Source organism: Glycine soja, chromosome 19 (assembly GCF_004193775.1).
Source record: "Glycine soja cultivar W05 chromosome 19, ASM419377v2, whole genome shotgun sequence".
NCBI classification, from domain to species: Eukaryota; Viridiplantae; Streptophyta; class Magnoliopsida; order Fabales; family Fabaceae; genus Glycine; species Glycine soja.
In genome coordinates, this window is record NC_041020.1 from 45,711,199 (window position 1) to 45,738,272 (window position 27,074).

The window sequence follows — 27,074 nt, forward strand, 5'->3', positions numbered from 1 at the left end:
CGTTACTTGTTGCGAATGAATGCTTCTTCTCTTTTTTCTTTTTTCTTGTTTTTTATCTTTCCCATTAATTAACTTAGACAAACAATATCAAATAAAGTACAGCTGATATTGCAAAAATGCAAATCACGTCACAAGAGTTGTCTTGTAAAATAAGTATTTTTTGAAATGTCCAAATCCTATTTTTTTTTTAAAAAAATTAACAACACAATCTTTTTATTAAGTAATTACTGTATTATTAGATAGTTTTGAACCAAGGCGCTTAAAATTTAAAATTGGAGATTTTCTCGGAGTATTAAGAGATCTGGCATAAAGGAATAAACATGAAGGCTTTTTGTAAGTATAGCTGGCTAGAAGCTCAATCACGTCTTGTTGAATGATGAATCCCAACATTGACACAGTAAGCTCCAAAAAGTGTATGTATCACATACAATGAAATCACATTCGTGTTGTGTGATAAACAACAAAAATGCATTTTCGTTATGAATCACATGGAAAATGAGTTTCTAATGTGCATCTATTTGTGATACACAACATGAATGAAATCATATATCCAATGGAAATCTATCTCCATTTTGTGTTTTAATGATACCCCATTGCAAAACAGGAACACATTTCTATTTTGTGTTGTCAACAATGGAAACGTGCTTATGTGGATAATATTTTTGTAAAAAATATAATAAGGGGTATGTGATTAAGAGAAAATATAATGAGAGGGAGGGTGTTAGAATAAGAATTTTAATTAAAAGAATCTAGGGTATGAGAATAGAAAAATAAGAGTAAGAATGGCACAACTAGTGTGGTGCTTGTTGTTCTTGAATCTCGAGTGAAATATTAATTTTATTGTTTCAACAGAAAAGAATAGAGTTATTGTTAGTAGGGGTGTAAAAAGCCAGTTTCAATTTGAGTTAATTTGTCTCACTCATATCATAACATTTATTGTTGAGAAAATGTTGGCTCACTTGGTTGAATGAATTTAGCATTCAGTTAACTTATGAATTGAGGTAGACATGATCTTTTACAATAGGTTTCTCTATAACTTCTTTATCTCTCTTATTTTTTTATCATCTTTTCTCATTTATCATTTGCAGAAGATATATAAGATCGGCCCGGTAAATTATTGAGGAAAAGTGAAGAAAGAAGAAAATAAAAAGATATTATAGATTAATTTCTAACAAAATTAACTAATTAACATTTCTCTCGATAAAAAAATATTCTCTTATTTTATTTGTTTTTTCTCGAAAAAAAATAACACAACATCCATTTGTTAATTCACTTTTATTTTTAATATTATTTTTAAATTTTCTTGATATTTTCATCTTACTTTCTTTAAGATTGTTGTTGTGGATTTATACGTTGTTAGACTTTTTTATTTATGTTTTTCATTTTTTCTATAGTTTGTTTGCATTTTTTTAAGTCAAATGAGACTACTGGTACTATGGTCTTTATCATTTTTTACAATTTCTAATTATACCTTCAAAATTATTGATGAATTGATAATACAAAATATAATTTTTTTACGGGGCATATATACAAAATTAAACTCATTTCTTTTATAAAAAAATTATATAAACCAATGCAAAAAAATACTTTGTATCCGATGTTAGAAATTATTTATATATATAATAGTTGAAGTGTAATTTTTTTTAAAAGATATATTAATTGTTAAAAATTAAAATAAAATGTTATAATAATTGAGATAATATAGTTATTTTCTTTATAATAGTTGTCTCCTTATTTAATCTTTGCCTGGACTCCGATAGACGAGACGACGTCGTGGAGGGCAAAGAGAACCTTTCCTTTTAGATTGAACTGTGTATTGTGTTGTGTGGGTTCCCGTTGGCCATTGACGGCAGCAGAGATCCGATCTGCTCTGCATCTCCCTCACACCACAGTGTCGCCGGTGATGATGGATCCGGCGATGACGCCGCTGGGGCAAATGCTATTGGAGGAGATCACTCCCGTGGTCATGCTCCTCTCAACTCCTTCCGTCGAAGAAGCTTCCCTCAAGAACGGCCTCTCCTTCCTCCAGACGCTAACGCCGTTCTGCTCCTTCAACAACATCGACGGTAACCTCATCTCTCAATCCTATTTATCTTCGTAATCCGTTACGCCTTCTAACTCCTCACTAGCATTGTTCCGTTTTCCCTCGCGCAGTTCCTGTTAGGACCGCCAGTGACCAACCTTATCGCCTTCACAAGTTCAAATTGCGTTTGTTCTACGCTTCCGATGTGAGGAAGCCCGATATGAAGGTAATTCCTTGCTCGCGCGTTTTTTTTTTTTATCAATGCCGCGACTTCGATGTTTAGGATGTGCTTGCTTCGTAGAGTTGTTGAATATTCCGCGCCTTCTTCGATGTTTAGGATTTATTATGTGGTTCTATTTGTGTATCCGCACCTTTTTACTAGGTAGCTAAAGAGCAGCTGAAGCAAGTTATCACAGAGGCAGGGGAGAAAGAGTTTTCTGAGTCTTGTTCAGATGTGTCGGAAATTAATCATGAATTTTCGTCGAGTAAGTGACATTCCACTATATGTGTTTCTTTTTGTGTTTTTTCTGTTCATATACTTGGCTTTTGCATGGTAAAATAATTAGTTATTAGTTATAGTAGTTTAATTTATATATGGATGAATGTACAGCTATACAATACACATCATATAACTAATTTTGAATTGCTTGGGGTTGGAATTGAGCTGAGCTCGGACACTGAGCTTTTTAGTTTCATTAAACTTTAATTGAACAAGACAAGGTTGAGCAAATATTATTGCTCTGCTAGGCACCACTTGTTTACAGTGCTGAAATGTGTTGTGAAAGTGTGATGTCAAGGTAGTTTAGTTCTGTCATTGTCTAAGACTTGGTTTGATTGACAAATACTTTTGTAGGTTCTGAATACCAAAATACACCTTCCTGGTTTCGGTTTCTCAATAAAGAGCTTGTTCGTGTGGCTTCCTTTTCAGACCATGAAGCATTTGACCATCCTGTGATATGTAAGATTTGGGATCAGTTAGAGCTCTTCTTTTTTAACTTACATAGTAGTATACTAGTATCAATACATAATTAGCTTTTGAATTTATCTTCTACTTTCCTTCTTCTGAATGTATCTTTTCTGATTTATTTATCTTTCCTCCTGAAAATAACTTGCAGGTCTTGTAGCTGTTTCATCAAAGGATGAACAACCTATTAGCAGATTTGTTGACCTTTTTAATACCAACAAGCTTCCTTCCCTTCTTAATGATGGTGCAATGGATCCAAAAGTTTCAAAGCGTTACTTGTTAGTGCATGATAATCAAGATGGCCCTGCAGACAGGTATGACTTCTCGCATTTTTATTTCCAAGTCATATTCCTCTTGTCTCTTGCTAAAATTGCTATGCATATACTTTGTCTTACTCCTACTTATGTGAAAATCCTTTGTTTCCAAAATCTGTCTTCAAAGCTCAAGTTTAAAGTTAATTGCTTCCCTTGATTCCTCAATGAAAACTATATTATTTGCAAAAAGTTTGCAATTAGGGATAATCTTTTGTATGCCCCTAGTAAGCACATCAGGAAGCAAGAGTCTTGCACTGTAGGCCTGTGGACAACTTCACTCAGCATTTCTCTTTGGCTGCTCCTAAGGCTACTAACAGAAAGTGGAAGATTTGGTGGATAGCAGCAATAGTTTCTATTTGGTATTATAGGAACGACATGATTTTTAATAATCAACAGTTTTCTATTTCAAAGCTGGTGGATATCGCTATTTTTAGAACTTGGTCTTGGTTGAGGGGATGGGAAAAGGGCTTTGCTGTTCCGTTTCAACAATGGTCCTCATCCATGTCTCTTGCCTTCACCTAGTAAGGGAAGGGTGGCTGGATCTTGTAATGCTTATTGATGGGGAGGTTTATGTAGGCTTTATTCCTTAGCCTAAGCCTATGGCTTTCTTTTGTTCTTTTGTATCTTTGTAGTACCTCTGGTACTATTCTTATATATTATATGATATTTTTGGCCGTTCAAAAAAAAAACATCAGAAAATAGATTAAACAAGGACTTAAGGATGAGCTTAATATAATCCCATCCCAATATAAAAGTCCTTAGTCTCACCTTTTGGAACTTTCACACTAGTAGTTACTCTCTCATACATGTCTTGTATAGCCCAAATATAAGCCACATGAACACCTTTCTTTTTCATAGTCTTCCTTAACACCTCTTGCCACTTGATCATAAGCTTTTTCCAAGTTAATAAAAACCATATGTAAGTCTCTTTCTTTGCTTTGGTAACTTTCCATCAATCCCTGTTAAAGATAAATGACTTCTGTTGTAGACTTTCTTGGTATAAACCAAATTGATTCTTTGCAATTCCCATTTCTTATCTATGACCAATCACTTGTTCTCATAATTTCATAGTGTGGTAATTAACATTGAAAGTGAAAATTGTTTTATTAGAAAAACTTGACAGTTGTTTGCTGCAACCTAATGCTATCTTGGGCATTCACTAATCATTATTTTCCCGTGGGAATTAATTTATTAGTTGTATGTAGTGTTAAACTTATTCGAGTTGCTTATTCTTCTTCTTCGACAGAGCTAGTAAAATATTGACAGATATGAGGAGTACATTTGGGGCAAGTGACTGTTCGTTGCTTTGCATTAATTCTTCCCTGGATACTCCAATCAAAACTCAAGATAATCCTTGGGCTTCATATGTAAGTTTGTTTGGGGAGGACTTGTAGGTGCTTCTTCTTTTCCAAAATAAAAATATGATTATTTAGTTCATCTTCCTTGCCTCATGCTTTTCCTTTTTCTTTTGCCCTTTTGAACCTATGCTAAAATAATATAAAATTTTGGTTTCATTCATATGAAAGTATGCAATTTAGTCTGTTGTCTCCTGAAATTTGTAACAGATAACTGATGCCTCACCTACTCCTAGTCAAGATCTTGGTTGCTTTCTCAACATTGATGATATCAACGAGGTATATTGCTTTTGCGACCAGCAATGCTGTTAGATTCATTATATAGGACTCATGCTTACATTGTAGATGCATTTTTTGCTACCCATTTTTGTTGCCTTGAGAGCAGATAAAAGATCTAATGCAAGATTTAGCATCCAAGTACATCATTCCAAATATGGAGCAAAAAATTCGTTTACTCAATCAACAGGTCTTTTATGTTTTGCCCTTTTTGAATTCATGTTTTGAATTTGTTATTTCAGACCCAATATTTATTATTTTGACCTATATTCTGATTGTCCTTTACCCTTTTCTGTAATGTCTTTTTTTTTTTTAGGTTTCTGCAACACGAAAAGGGTTTAAAAACCAAATAAAAAATTTATGGTGGAGAAAAGGGAAAGAAGACGGTGCAGATTCTCTCAATGGTCCCACGTATGTTATATTTATTTATTTACTCCCTTTGTCCCTAATTATAAAACTCTTTCCAGAAATTTGTTTGTCCCTTTTTAGAAGACCCTTTTCTAATTTCTAGATGCATTAATTATTTTTTTCCCCTGCATACTCTTGCTTAATTATTCTCTCTCCAAACATTAATGATAAGCAATTAAGTGAATAGAGAGATAATAAAAGGATAATTTTAGAATGATAGTACAAATTATTGATAGATTTAGCGTGATTAACTAAATTAACTATTTTTCTTAAGGGGTGTGAATTAGTTGAAAGGGTCTTATAATTAGGGACAGAGGGAGTATATCTTATGATAGAATATACATGTAATGCTATGTATCATTCAATTTCTTGCATTTTTCTAATATGGTTTTGGTTTCCATTGTTGAAGGTATGACTTTAATTCCATTGAATCCCAGATTCGAGTTTTGGGTGATTATGCTTTCATGTTACGAGATTATGAACTTGCCTTGTCAAATTATCGCCTAATTTCCACCGATTACAAGATTGATAAAGCCTGGAAGCGTTATGCTGGTGTGCAGGTAATTTTATTTTTTATATTCCAAATGCAGTGGGTTTTCTGATGATGCATGGTTGTTACATGGGTTCAAATTACTTAGATTAGGATTTTCTGTAGAGAAGCAGTGGAAGGATGTTGAATTGGATTCAGTTTTTCTCCCAAAATAAGGAATAAGTTCCCTTCATTTAATTCTATGATTTATCTAACTAGCTGAATCTCTATTACCCTTTTGTGTTATGTTCTTACTGAGGGATTCATTCTTTTTCTTAAAATATGAAACATTGAAACACTGGAAATATTGTAGATGAGATACTTGACATGGCTCTTTGCTTGTCATCAAAATGATCTGACTGACTTTTAAAGTAAAGTTACATAGTATTCAGAATTTCAGACGCACTTCATGCCCTTATTAGTCATGCTTAATGTGCCTATTGATTATTAAAGATGTTCTTCGACATTGTAGTTTTATTCTATTACTTATTTGCACTTATCATATCATTCCCTATCTGAAGAAAAAGGAAAAAATATTTTACAAGAAACACTTCTTTTTGGAGTGTTCTTTTTCTTAGTGGTGCAGTTCCTTAAGGGACTGTTTGGTTCAAAGGAGGGGAGGGGAGGTAGCTATTTTCTTGTTTGGTTCACAAGGGGAGGGATTTTAAAAATTCATTTACATTTGTATCCTTATAATTACAGTTAAAATGTTTTAAATCCCCTTCCCTTCCCCTCTAAATCCCCCCAATATTGGAGGGGAGAAAAAAAATAGATGAAGAGGGGTTTTGCTCCCCTCCCCTCCTAAGAATTGAACGAAACAACAAAAGTTTAGAAAGATCACTCCCCATCCCCTTCATTTCCCTCCAACCAAACACTATGTAACTTTGATTTTTCCAATGCCATATTATAAACTTTCTGATTGTAGAATGTTCTGAAATGCATCGATCTGTTTGCCTACTTTATTTTTTCAGGAAATGATGGGACTTACGTACTTCATGTTGGATCAATCAAGAAAGGAAGCTGAGTATTGCATGGAAAATGCTTTTAACACATATTTAGTATGTATGGTTTATTTTGGATCATGAGAAAGATTGAGTAACATGTTTTTTCTAGTAATGCTCTGTTACTGCTATACTTCTTTTGCATTCTCTTTTTGATTAATAAACTTAATATTTCCAGAAACTTGGATCGTTGGGTCAGCTAAATGCAACACGATGTGGTCTGTGGTGGATAGAAATGTTAAAGGCACGTGATCAATATAAGGAGGCAGCTACTGTTTATTTTCGTATTTGTGGTGAGGTAGTGCTTTCTTTTTTATAAAAATAAAAATAATTGTAATTCGGGATTATTGTTTTCTGCTGTTGACCAATTCCTTGTCTTAGGATATCCTACATTCTGCTGTGATGCTTGAACAAGCATCGTATTGCTACTTGTTGTCTAAACCCTCTATGTTACGCAAATATGGATTTCATCTAGTGCTTTCTGGTGAGCAGTATAAAAAGTGTGATCAGGTATTGGGATATCAACAATATGCAGACACCCCACTTCCTATTTCATAATGTATTGCACTATTGCTTTTCCTTACTAATTTTTTATCCTTGACCTCGACATGCTCAGATCAAACATGCAATTCGAACATACAGAAGCGCTCTTTCTGTTTTTAGAGGAACTACTTGGAGTTATATAAATGATCATGTTCATTTCCATATAGGACAGTAAGTTAGACTTGGTTTAGCTATAATGTTTTTGTTTTTTTTTAATCAAGAAGTATGGTACCAACATTCTTTGAACTTTCTTAATCGAGATGATTGTTTTAGGTGGTATGCTTCTCTTGGGATGTATGACGTGGCTGTCAAGCATATGACGGAAATCCTGGCCTGTAGTCACCAGTCCAAGACAACACAGGAATTATTCCTGGGCGACTTTCTTCAAATTGTGGAGGTGATAGTGCCTCTATTGCCTTTTCAGATATCATAATATAGAAATTAGAACCTGATCGTTTGTATAATATTTTTCTGAACAAGCAAAATAATTTGATTTGTTGTAATTTGTAATTTCTCACAGAATTTACTTTGCATGAATCTATAATTTCAGTGTTTTATGCATGTTGATGCTAGGACAGAAGCTAATTAATTTGACAGTGGTCTTAATTTTTCGTGTATATCATAGAAAACTGGACGGATGTTTGAGGTAACAAAACTTCAATTGCCTGTAATCAACATCTCTTCACTCAAGGTCATCTTCGAAGATTACCGAACTTTTGGAACACCTTCAGCTGTAAGTTGAATTCAATTCTATGCTTCCCCATTCTCTGAGTGAAATTGCAAGGAAGGATTATTCATGAAAATATTTTACAGTTTAGGAACAATTAAGCATTTGACTAGTTAAAGCTGTTCAAAAAATTATTAATGAGTAATCGTCTATTGACTAATTAGCCTCTTGAGTGGTTAAGTTTTTATTCCAATATTTTTTTTTTTCAAATTCTATGTTCTACTTGATTTTAAGATTTAAGGTGAATTTTTTGTTCCTTGTTCTTTAGACCTTATTGAAAGGTGTGAAACACCTTTTCCTTTCCCCTTTCAAGTGCAAGCCATGTTCCATTTCTGAGTTGCTTATTTGTTTGTATTTCTGTGTTAAAAAACCACAGAGCAACTGAACATGAAAATCTCAATACATAGATGAAGGACAAAGGATAGGTTTTGATTATCTAAAATGTCCCTTTACATTACTTGAAAGCATGAACGGACCAATTTCCATCTTTCTGTTTTTCATTATAAAGGACTTTACCTGATTGTTAGGAACTATGGATCATGTGGATCAAACTACTAAAGAATCATTCTAGTTAAAATGCTCATGTCCTGGCAATCTTAGCCGCTTATTATGGCCAATATGCTTCATTTACTGTGAAATTGGCTTAGGTTTGCTTTGAACTGTTAAAACAAACTACTGAGTGGGCCACATAACTCCCCATTTACAAATTAATAACACCAGTTTTAGCCCAAAACAATGCTATACCATGTGAACAGTAGGAGCACTCTTGTGGCGCAATCAATTCTTCAATAAAGATAATGGTAGGTTCTGAGTATGAATCCTCGCTGAGGTGATTACAAGCAAAGAGTGGAAATTATGATTCTCATTGTGTGGTTTGCAAATGGATTTTTAGGAATTTATTTTGTCCTCAATTAAATTTTTGCTATAACCTTTATATCATGGGTTTTCATTGTAATACTTGTGTTAGTAGTAGTACTTTCAAATTTCCAAGGGAAGCATTTCTGTTTCATGGATTCTATTGCACATAAGTTACAAATTAGTTAATGGCTGTAGTTTGATGGCTTGAAGTGTCACCACTCTCTGGCAACTAACATTTCAGGCTAATACTAGAGAAGGCTTGTGGCGTTCTTTGGAGGAGGAAATGCTACCATCATTCTCTGCTGCCAAGACAAATTGGTTGGAGTTGCAATCAAAGCTTATCCCAAAGAAGCACAGTCAATCCAATGTTTGTGTTGTAGGCGGTATGTGGTAGAATTTGATGATAATTTAATCATTATATTTCATTTTATTTCACTTGAATTTTTCTCCAGTATTCTCTTAACTAATTAATGGAGGATAAGAAGTTCATTTGCTGCCTTACATTTTATGTAATAGCAATACTGTTCTGGCTTCATGAAGGAATGATGGTAAATACAAATTAAAGGGAAAGGAAAAATCAAAATGGTGTCGAACTTTGGACCTCTAAATATTGCTCTTCATCCTTATTATGCACATGAAACTGTTGCATGTGTCACTGTTAGTTATACACTAGTTCATAGCGGATATGTCTTCATTTATGTTATATCTTCTGTAATTGGTGTCTAGTTATTCAAGTTGTGTCTGGGATGAAAATGGAACAATATTATTACTTATAGTAGTAACTATAATGTGATGTATTCCTTTGAGACAAATTTTCTTGTAGTTGCCTATAATAATGCAACATTCTGCCCACAACAGTGATTGAACCATCTTGTTGTGCATCACAGAAAATCACATTGAATTATATTTATGCTTTTGACAAATTGTTTGTCTACAATGAAGATATTGATGTTTTTGGCAACTGCAATAATAAAGAACGAACCTAAGTTTTATGTATATATATCCTAACTCTCACTGTATTTATCCCAACTTTCACCACTAGGTGGATCTTTAATGAAGATATTAATTAGAAAAATGTTGGCAGGAATGAAATTCACATAACAATTTTAACCGGTAGTATCTACAAATTTTAAATGACAACATTTGCAAAATTGTTTGTCTACAATGAAGATATTAATGTTTTTATGTTCAAATCTTACAACTCTCAACATGTGAACACAGTCAATTATTCTCCTAGATAGTATTTTTGGGTCGTCACTTTAGCCCTCTATAAAAATAAATGTAGTGGAATTTTAATTTTTTTAAAAATTTATTTGTTGACAAACCAATTAGGTTATTATTTTTTCTTTGAAGATTTAATATATCGACAATTTAAATGATGTGCTAATACAGTAACACATAACGCTGAGGACTAAATTCATAGGTTTTTTTTCTTCTTAATTTTAAGTGAGACTTACAAATATTTTAAAAACACACACACACATATAGTTGAAAAGTAATTATACTTTATTATTTAAACAAAATTAATTGTTTGAAACTCGCCTTTAAAATGTCGTTTCTATATACATTTTATGTGTTGTGACATTTTAACTATTGCTAATTTAAGTAGTTGAAATATACCTAGTACTTTTGGCTTGTACTCATTGTAATTGTGTGTTAAAACTTGAAACAGTTCCCATATTTCATTATCCTACCAGTTTTGCAGAAGATGAATGGACTCGAGGAGGACCATTGATTCCATTCATTTAGGGAATTGAATTGAACTTGTCAGTTTATGAAGTGACTGATTTTTACTAGAAATTAATTTTAAAATTTGATGGCATTTGGACTTTCTTGTGTAAATCCTGTTGATATTAGTGTAAAATATAAAAATATAAAGGGGAAATTTTTTAAAAAATTGTTTATATATATATATATATATATATATATATATATATATTTTAAAATGGTTTAAGGAATCAGAACAATAGGCTGACTTTCCCCCCCTTTATGTATTATTGGTGCATTGTTTGTTTTATTGCACCCATTTGCAGAAGCTGTGACGGTGAATATCGAATTTAAAAATCCTCTACAAATCTCAATTCCCATATCTGGTGTTACACTTGTATGCAAGTATTCTGCCAGTACTGATGATGTTAGATCAGGTATGCTATGAATTTCTATTTATATCTTCTACCATTTTTTTTATTAATTTTTTCATCTTTTTTATGTTTATTCATTAGTATACTTTGTCATATGGGTACTACAGATGAGAATGAGTCAAGTGTGGAGAAAGATAATGAGGTTGACCACTTTGGGAATATGAGCTCTGACAGTTCCTCATTTATGGTGTCTGATGTTGATTTCTTACTAGGAGGTGGTGAAACAACCATGGTGAGTTTGTTTTGTTTTAGAGACAAATTCTAGTATGAGAGAGCTTGTTTTGACTTAAAATATGCAAATTGAGTTGCATTGAGGAAAATCAAGAAATTCATTTTCCATCTTAATTTTGTGCATATCTCCAATTATTGAAGCTTGAGTATAATGGTTCTAGACTTCAGTCCTTGAAAATGAAGATAATTGTTTGTTCTAGCTGGGACTTTTGGGAGAGACTTAACTGCCCAGGACATTTTCTTTTTCCATTGAATTTCCTTTTTCATCAGTCTTCAACATTCTGGCACTGTATCCTCCTGATACAGGTTTATTTTAGCAATAATCTCTGAATCACATTAAATTTACAGTGAATTTTCATCTCCTTTTCTGCTATATGTTTGGTAGCTATTATCTTTTTATATATGTGTTTGTTTGAGTATTATATTTTCAAGTTATCATTTTTTTTGCAAAATTAACATTGTCAAGTACTTGTTTTCCAGATTCAACTATCAGTTACTCCCAGGGCAGAGGGTTCTCTTGAAATTCTTGGTGTTAGGTGGAAATTGTCTGGTACAATAGTTGGCTTTCACAACTTTAAGTTGGGCCACCCAAAGAAGATTATAAAAGGAAGAAGGAAAAAAAATCACTTGCCAAATGAGAAATTTAAATTTATGGTGATTAAGGTGCATGCTTTTATCCTACCCTTTCTCATTATTCTCTTTTTTTCCACATGAATTTTAAGTAGTCCCTTTTGTAGTCTCTAAGTTTGAACTAAAACAGCTTTTCCTCTTCTAAAATCCCAGAGCATACCCAAGCTTCAGGGTTCCATTCACCCTCTACCTGGAAAGACATATGCTGGAGATTTACGACAACTTGTTTTGGAATTGAGGAATCCATCAGAGTTTCCTGTTAAGGTACCATGTCTGGAGTCAACTTGCTCTAAATTTTAAGGCTTAAATAGGTTTTTAATCCCTATAAATATGACTTAATGTAGTTTTGGTATTTCAATTTTTTTGTTAAGTGTTGGTCCTTGTAAATTGTTGAGATATTGTACTTAATTAGTGAAATGTGAAATACTGTACTGCATAATTAGGTTGATTTGTCTTCTGATTATTTCCATACATAGATAGGTTAATCCTAATCCCCAAACTTAGGGATAGATTCTTGCTCACTGTATATAAATATTGCACTCATTATCATGTAAAACAACCATATTTTTCACCATTCACTTTCAATTTAAATTTTAAAATATCGGTAAATGGTCCCCTCTGTTTAGTGGTCACCACTGACAGTGAGTGATAATGTGACAAATAAAATATCATGTCATTGTCTTTGAAACTTAAAAAAAAAGGAGCATATCTCCAGTAATTAGGAACTAATCCTTCCCTTTATTGTGGTATTTTATTTTTAACCTGGAGGACCACTTTATAGCAATGGTTTCTCAATCTTTCATATAGTACCTTCTAAATATTTTTTTAATGTTTAGTTTGTGACTGTTAGATTTTGAGAGAAAATGAACATGAAACTTAGAGATTGTATTTCTGAAAATGAAAATCCAATTACGAAGATGAGGGTTCAGTTATATATAGTACCCGAGTTTCCTAGCAGAACTCAAATACAGTTGTAACTATTTGTTAGACATGTGACCTCAGAAATCTTAAGAAGGGGTGAATTAATTTCCCACTAACAAACTTTTAATCCCTTTCTAAAAGAAGAGATAGGTTCAGAATGTAGAAGAAACAACAATTAATTTAATAATGTTCTTTAAACATGTAAGACAAAATTGATTACAATAAAATGAATGAGATAAGGGAAGAGAGAATGCAAACACAGTTTTTATACTAGTTTGACAAAGTCCGTGCCTACGTCCAGTACTCAAGTAACCCACTTGAGATTTTTCACTTCCTTTATAAAATTCCATTTACAAAGTCTGAACCACACAGGGACAACCTATCCCTTGTGTTCAAGAATCCTTACAACTTAAGAGACCCTTAGTCCCTTAATCAATCTCTTTGAAAGAGAAGAGAGAAAGAAGAATTCTCTCTTGAAGAGAAGGATATTACAATTGAAGTCCATGGAGAAACTGGATTTGCAAGTGTTTGTCCAAGAGTTTCTTTTGAGAGAGCATTTGGCAATTAAGTTCTCTTGGAATATCTCTCTCATACATTTTGTGTCCCAAGTCATCTATTTATAGGCCTTTGATGACCATTCAAAAATCTCTTGAACAGATGTGACTCTCAGGAGTTATTTTCTGAAGAGTTGTGACTCTTGGGAGTTATTTTCTGAATTTCTGAATTCTTGACTTGGATCAAACTTGAGAAGCGCTTATCTTTGACATCATCAAAATCATGTATACATACATTCACATTCTCCTCTTTTTTTATGATGACAATCAAATGATTTCTTTTCGACATCATCAGAACAATGCATGATCCACATAATTGAAGTTAGTTACAGTGCTGAGCTGGCTGCTACTGCTCATATCACAAAGAGTGATACTACTCCAATACCCTCCCGCGAGTTCAACAGTGGTGAGAAGCTGCTGAATCACCTACTTCGAGCATGGGTAGAAGATCTGTAAAACGTGTGGGGAGAGAGCTTTGGTTAGGATATCAGCATATTGGTCTGAAGAACAAGCATGAAGAACTTGAAGTTGCTTTGCGAGAACCTTCTGATGTACAAAGAAGTCAAGCTCCACGTTCTTGGTACAGGTATATAAAACTGGATTGTTAGCAAGAAATACAGTGCTCAAATTGTCACAATAGACCTGAGGTGTGGAGTGCTGCATTGCAAGTTTGGACAACTGTGTTTGCGTCCATGGGATTTCAGCGGTGGCATGAGCCAAGCTTTGATATTCGGCCTCAGTTCTGGATCGGGCAATGACAGTCTGCTTTTAGGAGCACCAGGATATGAGGTTAGGGTTAAGAAACACACAGGCCCCGGAGGTAGATCACCAGTCATCTGGGTCAGATGCCCAATCAGCATAACTGAAGGCAATGAGGGACAAAGAAACATTCATTGAGGCTGGATGCAAGTATAGACCCCAGGAGATGGTGCCTTTTAAGTATCTCAAGACGTGTTTGACACTGACAGCAACCCAGTGAGTCTCAAGGGGCTGAGACATAAACTGACAGACTCTGTTCACTGGAAAAGTGATCTCTGGGCATGTAATTGTAACATACTGCAGTGCACTAACAACAGATCTATAGGTTTTCGCATGTCAGAAAACCATAACCATTTTTGGTGTATTTGGAACCACTAACCATTGGATAAGAAATGGGCTTGGCTTTGAACATATTGGTTCAAGCTAAGAGGTCACAAATATATTTGCTGAGTGAAGATAGAGTCCCATCAGACTGAGGTTTGAGTTCAATGCTAAGAAAGTAGCTCAGGTTGCCAAGATCTTTGAGGGAAAAGACAGTGTTGAACCGAAAGACTAGGGTCTGCAAAAGTGCAGACTGCAGAATTGTTACCACTATGGATGATGTTATCAATATATACTAACACAGGCAGTTGCAGTCCCTTTAGAGTAGATAAACAGACGGATCACAATTGCTTTTGCAAAACTGAACTACTGTAGCTGTAACAGTGTACATTTTAGCCTATCAAATCAGGCGCATGGGGCTTGTTTCAGCCCATGGATTGCCTTGTGTTGTCTGCATATGAGAGACTTGCCATGAGATTCAAAGCCAGGAGGCTGAGTCATATAGACTTTCTCCTCAAGAATCCCATTAAGGAAAGCGTTGTTGACATCAAGTTGCTTTAGGGTCCAGCAATGAATGATTGCCAAAATGAGAATGAGACGAACAGTAACAGGTTTGCTAACTGGTGAAAAGGTCTCGGTATAATCACTGCCAAAGTATTGGTTAAAGCCCTTGGCAACAAGGCGGGGCTTATGCCTGTTGACCATGCTTTTGGGATTTTCTTTTACTCTAAACACCCATTTACAGCCAATTGGAATGCGGACAGGGGGTAGACAAGGGACTGTAACCAAAAAATACTATATTCTGAGGGACTAGGTATTTAAGCTGAAATTTATATAACAATTACTTCTAGAGTATGTGTGTGTGTGTAATGCTAATGAAAAAAACAATTGTTATATTGAAAACACATGATTTAATACTTCCTTTTTTAGCCGATTGAAATCATTTTAGTATGTGTTACATGTTCTTTTACCACTGTCCTTATTAGCAGGACCCTGTATTGGGTTGAACTTCAGATCTTGCTTTCTTCCTCCTCTTTCTGGCATACTTTTTTTTCTTAATACCATTTGTGGCTTTGGCAGAATCTGAAGATGAAGATAAGTCATCCTAGATTCCTGATAATTGGGAAACAAGAAAATATGAAGTCAGAGTTTCCTGCGTGCTTAAGAAAGAGGACAGTTGCAGTACCAAGTGATGTGTATGCTAATTCTAATATCATGTCTGACACAGTCTTTTTGTTTCCAGAGGTCAGTGTTGAATCTTTTCCATTTAAGTTGTGTATTGACACTTGTTAAAGAGGAAGAAACAAAAGCATATTTAGACTGAAACCATGTCTTAAGGCTCCATGGAGCATTTTATATAGGCTTATTGTATTAATTACAAATAAATAGAGGACATTTTGTTTCCTCTAAATCAAATATTTTGTTGCCTATAAACCTCTAAACATTAAATGTAAATATCCTTTCCTGATTTTCAACAAAACTTTATTCTAATTTGGCTACTTCTTGGTCACATGATTTACACTTCCTTTCAGGGCACATCAGTTCAAGGTGAAACACCCTTCTTGTGGCCTCTTTGGTTTAGGGCTGCTGTTCCAGGTGATACATCACTTTACATGAGCATATATTATGAGATGGGAGATGCATCAAGTGTCATCAAGTATCGTACTCTTCGCTTGCATTACAATGTGCAGGTTAGTATAATGAATACTGAAAGAAACTTTTGGGTGTCACTGGTTTTATTTTCTTTAAATTGTAACTTCTTTTCCCTTGGGTGGCTATAAAACTAATTGAAAAATAATTGTGTTCTATGATTTTTTGCTGCATTATGAGTGAAAAAAAGAACCTGTTAAATGACTAATTTTCATATATACCTGGCATAGATCTAGTTAATTCTCAAGTGCCAAATTTTGGTGATTGTAGGTATTACCGTCGTTGGATGTCTCATTTCAAATAAGTCCTTCTCGATTAAAATTACAAGAATTTCTTGTTCGATTGGATGTTGTTAACAAGACTAGCTCAGAAAGTTTCCAAGTTTATCAGTTGTCGTCTGTTGGTCTCCACTGGGAAATCTCATTACTTCAAGCTCCTGATACTATTTTTCCTTCACAATCATTGAAGGCTGGCCAAGCAATATCTTGTTTCTTTACGCTAAAGGTTTGTGCTATAGGTTTTGATTTTTGTGATTCATCGTTTTACATGTTTTGTTATGGAATTGGGTTTCATTTGATGGGTTCTGTTGAAATGTGAAAAGATGGATAAGTAATTTGTTAAATGGTTTAATATAAATATTTTAATTTATGATGTAAATGAAACACATAATTTATAGGGATAATTCCAATTAGAGGCAGGTGACTTGAAACAAAATGTTGAACAATATGAACCTTAGTGGTTATTTTGTTGTAAAATATGCTATTGATCTCCAACTCTTTTCTTTCCTCATGTTAGAGGGTGAAAAACCCTTTACATGGTTGTATCCATATTCCATAGTTTGAGTGACCTAAATGTTTTTGAGCAATCACTATGTTGTTTTCACAATATATTACTGTAAAGAAATAATTTATGATGAATGAGTGGTGGCTAAGAAAATATGGAATTCATCTTTGATGCAGAAATAACCATAAAAAAAATTAGATTTTTTTTATCAGCAAAAATACTAATATATTAGATATAAACAGCAGTACAAGAGCTACTGTACAAAATACACATCAGCACCAAGATATGCAGAAGTATGGTAGCCTAATACAAGTTAATTAACAAGAATTAGGCTACCAAACATCTGACTGTAAATTTGGTATATAATTACCCAATACCTATAACATACTCCCCCCCTCATTACAAAAACCATCCCTGATATTGCTGGGCCAGTAATGGAAAGGTAAGTCAAATCCTTTTTCCAGGTTTCTAAACCATGTCCAGCAATGAAATATAGCATCCTCCATCAATTTGTTGACATTGAAATTGTCATTCGAGAAGACAATCATATTCCTATGATGCCAAATGCTCCTAGTTATGGATATCTGCCAACGCTGCCTCCTGATCCCCGACAGCCTGCAAGAGGAATGTTGGAGGAAATGGTGTCTCGGATTTTGCGGGAGATGTCCCACTCCATTTATCCAAGACAACGATTCCCACCATAGTGGCATGACCTTATCACATGAAAAGAATAAGTGTGCTTAGTTAATATTTCAGGGATGATTGATACGATGTAAAACTTTGATGCAGAAATTCAGGGATGGACCACATATTAATATTTCAGAATCTGTATATTCAAATGCTTAGTTATCTGAGTTATGTGTTTTAACCTGACTTGATTTTATCTGAAAAAAAATGTGTTTGGGTGCTTGCAAACTTGATTTTGAACGATGTTGATTTAACAAAATTCATTTTGGTTGAAGTGGTTTATGTTTGGGAACTTTTATTTCAAAAATAAGTTAGTATTCAAACCTAGTATGTAATTCTCAACCCAACATAAATGCTACATTTTTCATTTCTACTCAAACATGCTTTTAGGAACAAACTTGATTTTAACTTTATGCAAGCATTCAATTTTATTTTTTATAAAAAAAACCTGTTTACATTATTCCAACTCAGGTGTGGGTAATTCAAACACTCCCGAAAATATGCTATTAATATTATTATATTATGTATCATCTGTTTACGTGCTTGTGCAAGATGTGGTCACTAGTTGAAATTTGTATGTGTGTGTGCATGTGATTATTACAGTTAGCTGAATTAGCTTATTGTGTGCCCTCAGAATTCTTCGAGGTTTTTGACATTGGAGGACAACATATCTACATTACCTGTCAGAAGTGATGTAAGATTGGTACCCCAAAGCAGTGAGGATTTAGTTTATGATATAAACAGTGCACCTTTGTTCAATTTCCACCATTATGAAAGATTGCAGCAGGAAGTTTCATATGAGGTAGACATTTATTTTGTTTTTATTTTAGTCCAACCAAAGTGTATCTTTTTTGTAATGAATTTCATACCATTTGGGTATGCTTGATTGTGTAGGTGAAAGTGGAAGAGTAGAAAGCATATGAGGTTTAAAAATAATTTCTAACGAAGACTAAACATTTATTATATTTTTTTATACCTTTTTTTAAGGGTACTAGGCAAGTGCAAAGTGATATTCTCTGCAAATTTTTCCACCTACTTAAGCACTCACACTTTTGTCATTACCATATTCTCTTAAAATCTGGAATGTCCACACCCTCAAATGATTTTCCTTGCCCATAAGTTTACTTTGGAGTATATTCTTCGCTTCTCTTTGGTTCTCAGTCCATGGTTGCTTCAAGGGTATTGACATATCTGATTTGTGAAGGGATTGGGTTGCATTGCACTATAGTTTCTTTGCTTCCTTACTTTTTGTCTTGTTTTAATTATTTTTCACAGCTCAAGGATATTTTTTCATCCTATTTTATCATACTTGAAGTTTCACTAGGACAAAAACAAGTATCAAAGTTTCAATTAGCTATATTACTAGGTTTCACTTTTTTTTGTTGGTTAGCTAACCAGGCAGCTAGATAAGATATTTCAATGTGTAATATGAATATAATTTTTAGTTTTCTTTGACTACAACAGGCATAGTTTCTAGGTTTAAGGAATTTGAAAGTTTAAAGGACAAATTTCTTTTCCAGTGTCATAGAACATTTATGATTGACTTTTACAAAATTCTTACACTATCTATTTATTGTTTTTTCTCTCCTTTTACTGATACGAGCTTCATCTGTTTGTATGATCAGGGTGACTTAAATACTGTTGATTTTGTATTGATCTCTCGGCCATTCAAGAGTAATGACGATCCGGGTTTTCCCAATCCTCCTCATGTTATGTCTCATCATGCGTGTCACTTCAGGTATGTTTCTCCCATGCATAATACTTCTAATTTTTACTTTATAATAAATTTTAAATATCCATGTGTATGTTAATTGTGGGGGCATTTATGTTATTATGTTTCTGTCTTCTACTAGTACTGCTAGCACGGGCCCTATTTCATGGCTAGTGGATGGACCTCAAACCTTGCACCATGACTTCTCTGCATCGTTCTGTGAAATAAGTCTGAAGATGCATATTTACAATTCTTCTGGTGCCACTGCTTTTGTACGCATTGACACCTTAGATTCTGCTGGTAATGGTGGACACATGAACAGTGTAAATGTGGTTCAATCAGCAACTACTGATAACCAAGCAGGGTGGCATGATATTACACCAGTGAATGAACTGAAAGTCACATCAAATGTTCTTGAAACCCAACCAGGAAAGGCACCATCATTGGAAAGTGTGTCCTCATATATTTGGTCTGGATCAATCTCAACCAATCTCCACATTGATGCTATGTCCTCTGCAGAAATTCCTCTTCAGATCTGTGTGTTCTCTCCTGGGACATACGACCTGTCAAATTATGTTTTGAATTGGAAACTTCCATCCAATGGTAAGGGAGATAGTGATGAAACGAGGCAGCATTCAGGCAAGTGCCAGGGCTATAAATACTATCTTACCGTGCTTCAGTCCACTTGAGAAGTTAGTGAGTGTTTTGTTGTCCGTTTATCTCATGCTAGAAGTTTAGAAGTGATTTGTAACCGGGGGCTGTATATATTATATACGTTTCCATGTATTTTTAAAATGTCATTAGGAAATAGGGACAGTGTAAAAGTTCGGTGGAAAAAGTGGTAAACTCAAGTTCTTTTTTGTCCGAACAATAATGACGACGGCGGTATAAAATTCATCGAACAGGCAAGCGTAATTGGACTGGCCAAGTTTGAGAAAGGAAGTATTTTTATGGAGGCAAGAAAGTACTTTTATGAAGACAATCTTAACAATTTTTTGCATGCCCCACGGATAACTAGGGATGGAATGGCTGAGTGGACCACAGGTAATCAAATGAGAAATTTTCACTCCTTACTCCTGTAGGCGGGGTGCACGCGTTAGCAGCGCAGGAATTGGTTACACTTACACCAAATGTTGCGTTGAAGAATCATTTGGAGCATTTGTTCTTTCTAATTTTGCTACATATGATCGGAAGCAGTTCAGAGTGCCTACTTTGGTGACTGTTCCAAATTTTAAGACAAGAAGATTTTACTACACTGTAAAAAGTTATTTTAAAATTAGTGGTATAATTTTATCAAAAGATTTGAAATTTTTATAATAATGTGATTTCTTTTATTTAGTGTTTATATACTTAAAAGCAATGTTATCAAACTCAGCTTAGACCAGTTAGGTCAACTCGTTAGTCCGAAAATCAGACACGTAACCGGTCTGAGCGATTAAATGGTTTGGTCATGCAACAGACTTTGTGCATTATGATTTGCCTGTGGCCTGATTTGACTCGGCAGGTTTAAAGGTTGAATTAATGACTTGATGGCTGACGCGTCACTATGACCTGGTGGGTCATGTATTTTATTTTATTATCACTCATACGAGAAAATTTGTTTTGTACCTTACATGTGTTATTTATATATTTTCTTATTCTTTTGATCAAGTTTAATTGCATCACTCGTATGTTGGGATTTGAGATGTTGTTCCACTTCCAATTCGCTTCTTATCATTTACTTGTATTGTTATGTATGACCAAAATTTGTCTTTAGTTCATCTTATCTAGTAGACTTATTGGTTTGAAAAATGATAATTTTTTTTATCAGAGCAATAAATAGGTTTTTCAAAGTTTTTTTACTTTAATGAATTTGCTTTTATATATGCATACATATTTAGAAGTATAGTCATCAACTTTTTATGGATAGGGGATTTTTAAAATTATATTAATTATTTTTATTATTAGAATGCTATGATCTTTTTGTTAAATTTAATCTTATTTTATTTTAAATTCTTACTAGTCCCATTATATTTAAAATATTTTTATCGTAATTATATTATTTTAAAATTTAAATTAAATTCTATTTTTAAAATGCTATGATCTTTATATTAATTTATTTACTTAAAAAATAATAAAGTGAAATGCTAGTTGAAAAATAAAAACTAACATACCTTAATTTGAGCGTGATTTAGCAACAAGATGGAACATGATCATCTCCCTTTTTTTTTTTTTTTATCAGTTTTCATTCTCTTTTTTGATCAGTATCATTCAGAAAGAACCATAGGTTCTGCATTAAAAATTTAAAACCAAAGGGTCCAAACTTTTTAAGATGCATTTTATTTCATTATTAATTCTTAACAGCATGTTCATATTTTTATGGTAAGCATTCCTTCACCGCTGATAATTACCAAGAACCCCAATCCTGAAAAGAGTGTCATCCTCAAAAAAATGATAACATTCCAGATTTACTCGGCATCTTGTTGGCATTATCTATAATGATACATAAGAAAATGTTTTTGAATAGAAATATTTACACATGACATTCTGAAGAACTTTAAGCAATACATTTTTTAAATTTTTTTTAAAGAGAATTCATTTTAAATTATATAATAATTATAATAATTGATTGCAATCAGATTTTTTATAATTATAATTATAATAATGAAAATGATTAACAATGATTTATTATAATTATACATATTATACTTTTTAACTGCATCATCATTATTATTAATAACAACGGATGCAAGTAATAAAAAAATTAATTGTCAATGATGAATATGAAATTGCTAAAATATTTAAAACACAATTTTAAATTGACTAAAATATAATTTTGGTTCAATCTTTAATTTTATTTATGTTTTATTTTTTTATTTGTTACATTATAATTAATTAAACCATTTTTTATAATACATTAAATGAATATGTTATATCTAAGGTTCAACTGTATCAAAATAAAATAAATAAATCGTAGTCAAAATTAAGGATTTCACTAAAATTGTAAACTTCCTGAAATAAGAGAACCAAATGTCCCTATTTTAAAATAAATGAATAAAATCACAAATTTTTAAAAATAGAGGGACCAAGTGTCTTTATTTTAAAACGAAGGAACCAAAATTGCGAATCGTGCAAAATAAAAATATCAAAATTGCATTTAAACTGTTTAAATAAATATTTTTGTTAATTCCATATAATAATCCTCTTTGTTGTCCTCCACTCTTTTTTGCCTATGTGTTAAGCTCACACTTATTTACATAGATAATAATTTATGCACAATTATAGAGGTTATTAATAAGATTAAGTTTCTTACGTATAGACAAGCACTTGTTGCATTTGTTTTAACATCTTGATATAGTCCTTCTTGTATTAGAGAGACTTTTGATTTTCTCTCAGGATGTGCCAGTTGTATCATTTTGATATTTACATTTTTCATTTAAAGACAATCATGACATTCAAACATAAAAAATTAATCTTTATAGTAACTTATGATTGAGCATAATTTCACAATCAATGTACGTAATCATGAAAGTTATTAGTATTTGATATTTCTATTTTGAATTCAAAGAGAGTTGGAGAATAAAAAATGATCAAGAAAACAAAAAAATAAAAAAGACATGTATTTTCAAAGATAATTCAATTTGGGATAACAATGTATCAATAATTAAATAAGCTGATATGTAAATTGAGTAAAAAAATAAAATTTAGAAGCAAATAAAATATCTTTTATTTACATAAAAAATTAACAAAAAAAATTATTTTTGATTTAATTTATTTATATAATAAAATACACAATTCTATGTTTTTTATGGAAAAATACATATTCTATTAAGTGTGGTAATATAGTTGTTTATATTTTTTTTTCTTGGATCAGGCACTATATCTCCCAACTCATTATAATTCAATAAATAACAAATTTTAAGATATAATAACTAATTGGATCTTCACGTCTGATTATTTATATTACACGATAATAATTAATAACTTAAAAATTGTTATATTCATGATACATTATTGATATCTAGCACAAAAATATTAATTTTAGTTTATAATTCCTAATTCAAAATTTTAAAAATTCTTATATGTTAAAATTTTAAATGTTTTATATTATTTTTCTATAAATTAACATATATGTTATGAATGACATGGGTCACATAAATTTAAGTTTTAATTTAAAAATAAATAAATGAAAATTTCATTTTATAAATCTTTTATTTTGATTTTTTTATTATAGCCAACAGCTCTGTAATATTATTTTTCAATAATTATATAAATTACTAACCTACTTAACATATAATTAATTATTATTTCTATTATTGTATTTTTTTTTTAAAAAAATTACTATGTATATCAATCATTAATAGAAGCAGACAACAATAACTCATAACTAAATGGTTAGAATAAAAAAGTAAGAACTATTCTTACTAGAAAATATTTAAAAATTATTTTATAAAATTATTTAAAAAAAAACGTTTATGCACGGATAACAACACTCTAGTAATTACACATAATGGCAAATCAATCAGATTATACGTAATTTCAATTTTAATTCCAATTCCTTTTTAATGAAGCAAGAAATACCGAAGTTTCCATGATGATGTGAATATATACCTACTGTTTCGTGTCTTAGGACTAATTAATTTGACACGTGGGATTAGTTTAGTCATGAGAAGCTAATGTAATTAGGTAGCGTGAGATCAATTAATCACTTATGTTCATTCGTACTCCTGATATTTCATTTTTATTTAACTTTTCAATTTTATTCTTATTTAGATTTTTAAAATAAAATTTAAAATCAAGATATCTCTCAGATAAGAGAATGTACTATTATTATTATTTTATTTTTAAATATGTTCTTAGTTCATGCATGTTTCTAAAGAAGAAATACAAATAAATGATAAAATAATATATTTTGTTCTTATTTGATAAAATAAAAGTACGTGGTAGAATAATTTGAAGGATAAAAGTTTTTTAATACCTAGTATATAAAAGAACGTTATATTTAATGGACACATTACAAAATTTAAAGTTAGAAATATATATAATTTTTTTACTTAAATAAAATAATTTTTTTTACTTTATTTTAAAGTAAATAGATTTTATTTAAATAAAATAAAGTAATTTTTATTTTTTTTATGGACTATATTCTATTTTTTTTACTTAAATAAATGAAGTAAGAAAATATGGATTAACAAAGGCAAGAACCAAGACGGGAGAGAGAATAAAACAACTTTTTTTCAATTTTTTTTTATATGAAAGTCTTAATGTTATTTGATTGCTATTAACTATCTTACGAGTTCATTTAATTTTAGTAGTAACTCTTAAAGGTGCAAGAGAAGCATGTGCATATTTTAGCCCATATAATTTAAAGGTGAAGTTTTCACGCACGATATAATTTTTCACATTTTTTCTGTATTTATAGATTAAATAATTACTTAAGCTATCACTTATTAACATATATTTCTTATAAATTATATTTTTTTCAATTATATTTGACTATTTTTTTTTAAACGTTTAGCATTGTTATTAAATAAAAAATTACAGGCATGTTATCATTTTGTAAATCGAAAAGAGATGACATGAATTATCTTTTGTCTTTCTCCTTATTTTTTTCACAATTTCTTTAGTCTAAAATAACATTAAAAATATTTATGAAAATTAAAAAAACTATATTAATTTTTGAAATTAAACTGAGAAAGCATTATTTAGAAAAATACATTTGAATAAAAAATAAACGTTTCTGTTTTATGTAAATAAAAAAGTATTTGTGTTTTTTTTATGAGTTTTTACACATAATATATATATATATATATATATATATATATATATATATATATATTATATGGAAAAAGGTAAATGATTTTAACTTTTTTTAAGAAAATAAAAACTTAAATAAAGGTAAGCTTTTTTTTTTTTTAAGCAAACAAATTTCAGATTTTGATGTACACTTCTTTCCCTGTTTAGGACAATAGTGGGAATCCCATTTAAAGTTGGAACATTCCAATATGATGTAGGGGGAGCTTTTTTAGTGAGAGTCTTTTTATACATAAAAGTTCCCAAAATCAGGCACGTACATTTGAATCCACCACACGTATTAACCGACATGTAAGCTTTTATAAAAAAAAATATTAATTACAACTTAAAAAACTTTAATATAATTTTAGTAATAAATAATTTCATTTTTAAAATATAAATATATTTAAATTTTTAATAGCTATGATTGAAAATATTTCAAATTAATATTTTTTGCTCTAATTGTTTAAATAAATAATCAAAAGCACAGTATAACAACCCAAGTTACACACATATTACTAGCTATTAGTAAGAGCTAAGTAATCATGAGTATAGTTGTGAAACTCGGCTCACTTATTAACTTGATTGAAGTAGTGAGTTAGTGATTTAATCAATGAGTCAATAATTGGTTTGATTTGACCGATTTGATGTATATTAAAAATTTAAAATTATATATATATATATATATATATTATATAAGTATATAATTAACATTATTTGAGAAAGAAAAATTTATTCATACTCTAAAATTCAAAATAATAATTGATAATAATAAAAACATCAAAACAACAACATAGAAGGGGTTCATCTTTATTTTTTTTAAAATTGGTCGCGTTAAACCGGTCTAACTAGGATCTAGTACCTGACTAACCGAGTTTATAAACATGAAGTTTATTTTTTAATAACTATAATGACAATCCCTTCTCAACTCTTTTTTTCTTCTTTAAACTTATTGTCATTTCATTGTAACCCATTGGAATATTCATTTTATTTTATGTTATTCATTTCTTTTCTCTTTGTTTCTTCTCCTTTTTCTTTTCAAAATATAGAAGGGATGAGAAAAAAATATTTTTAAAAAGTAGTTTGGATAAATTATTACATGTCTTATATATACTTTTGAAAAGTATAGTTTTTACACAACAGACATAAGTTATTTTTTTATATTATATTTAATTATAAATTATTATGTATGATAAATTTATTATTTTTAAAATAAATATCTTAAAAATTATACTAGCCATTATTTGTGATTAAAAAAATATGTCAGTGCATAATAATTAATCTCTTTAAAAATTACATATTAATAACAAAACTTTTAGAAGAATAATATTCTTCATAAAATATTATATGTATATTGATAAAACTTTTAGAAGAATGATATTCTCTATCACACTCATTCTAACATACTATCTCCTATTGGTTAAAATTTAATTGTAAAAAATTACAAAATTAAGATAAAGGTTTATTAAATAAGATGTAATTTCCATAAAATTTTATAATTTTTAATCAATTTTAATTATTAGAACAGAATATGTTAGGAAATATATTCTTAATATATCTCTTATATTGATATTTTGTCTTGAAAGATATATTATAAAATATACCTTAATAACGAAGAAAAAAACCTCAATAAATTTCTTTAATTTTACTATGTAACTATATAATATGTAATTAATATATTATGTCAATAAATAAGGTTGACATGATCTTTTCTCATGTATATCTTGTCAATTTTTAATCGAGTTCTGTTAGAGTTTAAATAAAAAAAACGTCGTTATTAAATTTTTGAGCGGAATAAGATTAGGTTTTGATTTGTCTCACGAACATACCTAATATAAAATATAATTGAAATTGCTTCTTCTACAGAAAAAATATTCTTCTTCCAAAGGTGTTTTGAGCCTGTGTTTTTGAAACTT

At 31.2% G+C, this 27,074-nt stretch overlaps 1 protein-coding gene across 1 annotated transcript; it reads left to right on the forward strand.

Annotated features, from left to right (window-relative positions):
• Positions 1 to 1,739: 1,739 nt before the first annotated feature.
• LOC114399056 (trafficking protein particle complex subunit 8-like) lies at positions 1,740 to 20,720 on the forward strand. The gene is made up of 27 exons (XM_028361157.1): positions 1,740 to 2,066; positions 2,155 to 2,249; positions 2,406 to 2,508; positions 2,877 to 2,981; positions 3,139 to 3,301; positions 4,548 to 4,668; positions 4,867 to 4,935; positions 5,042 to 5,122; positions 5,249 to 5,343; positions 5,750 to 5,900; positions 6,841 to 6,927; positions 7,049 to 7,168; positions 7,252 to 7,380; positions 7,487 to 7,584; positions 7,687 to 7,810; positions 8,039 to 8,146; positions 9,240 to 9,381; positions 11,032 to 11,142; positions 11,247 to 11,371; positions 11,851 to 12,033; positions 12,154 to 12,264; positions 15,636 to 15,800; positions 16,088 to 16,246; positions 16,476 to 16,709; positions 18,310 to 18,477; positions 19,301 to 19,413; positions 19,529 to 20,720. Exons 1-27 carry the CDS (start codon positions 1,904 to 1,906, stop codon positions 20,073 to 20,075), a joined length of 3,870 nt encoding a protein of 1,289 aa, XP_028216958.1. The 5' UTR covers positions 1,740 to 1,903; the 3' UTR covers positions 20,076 to 20,720.
• The last annotated feature ends 6,354 nt before the right edge of the window (positions 20,721 to 27,074 follow it).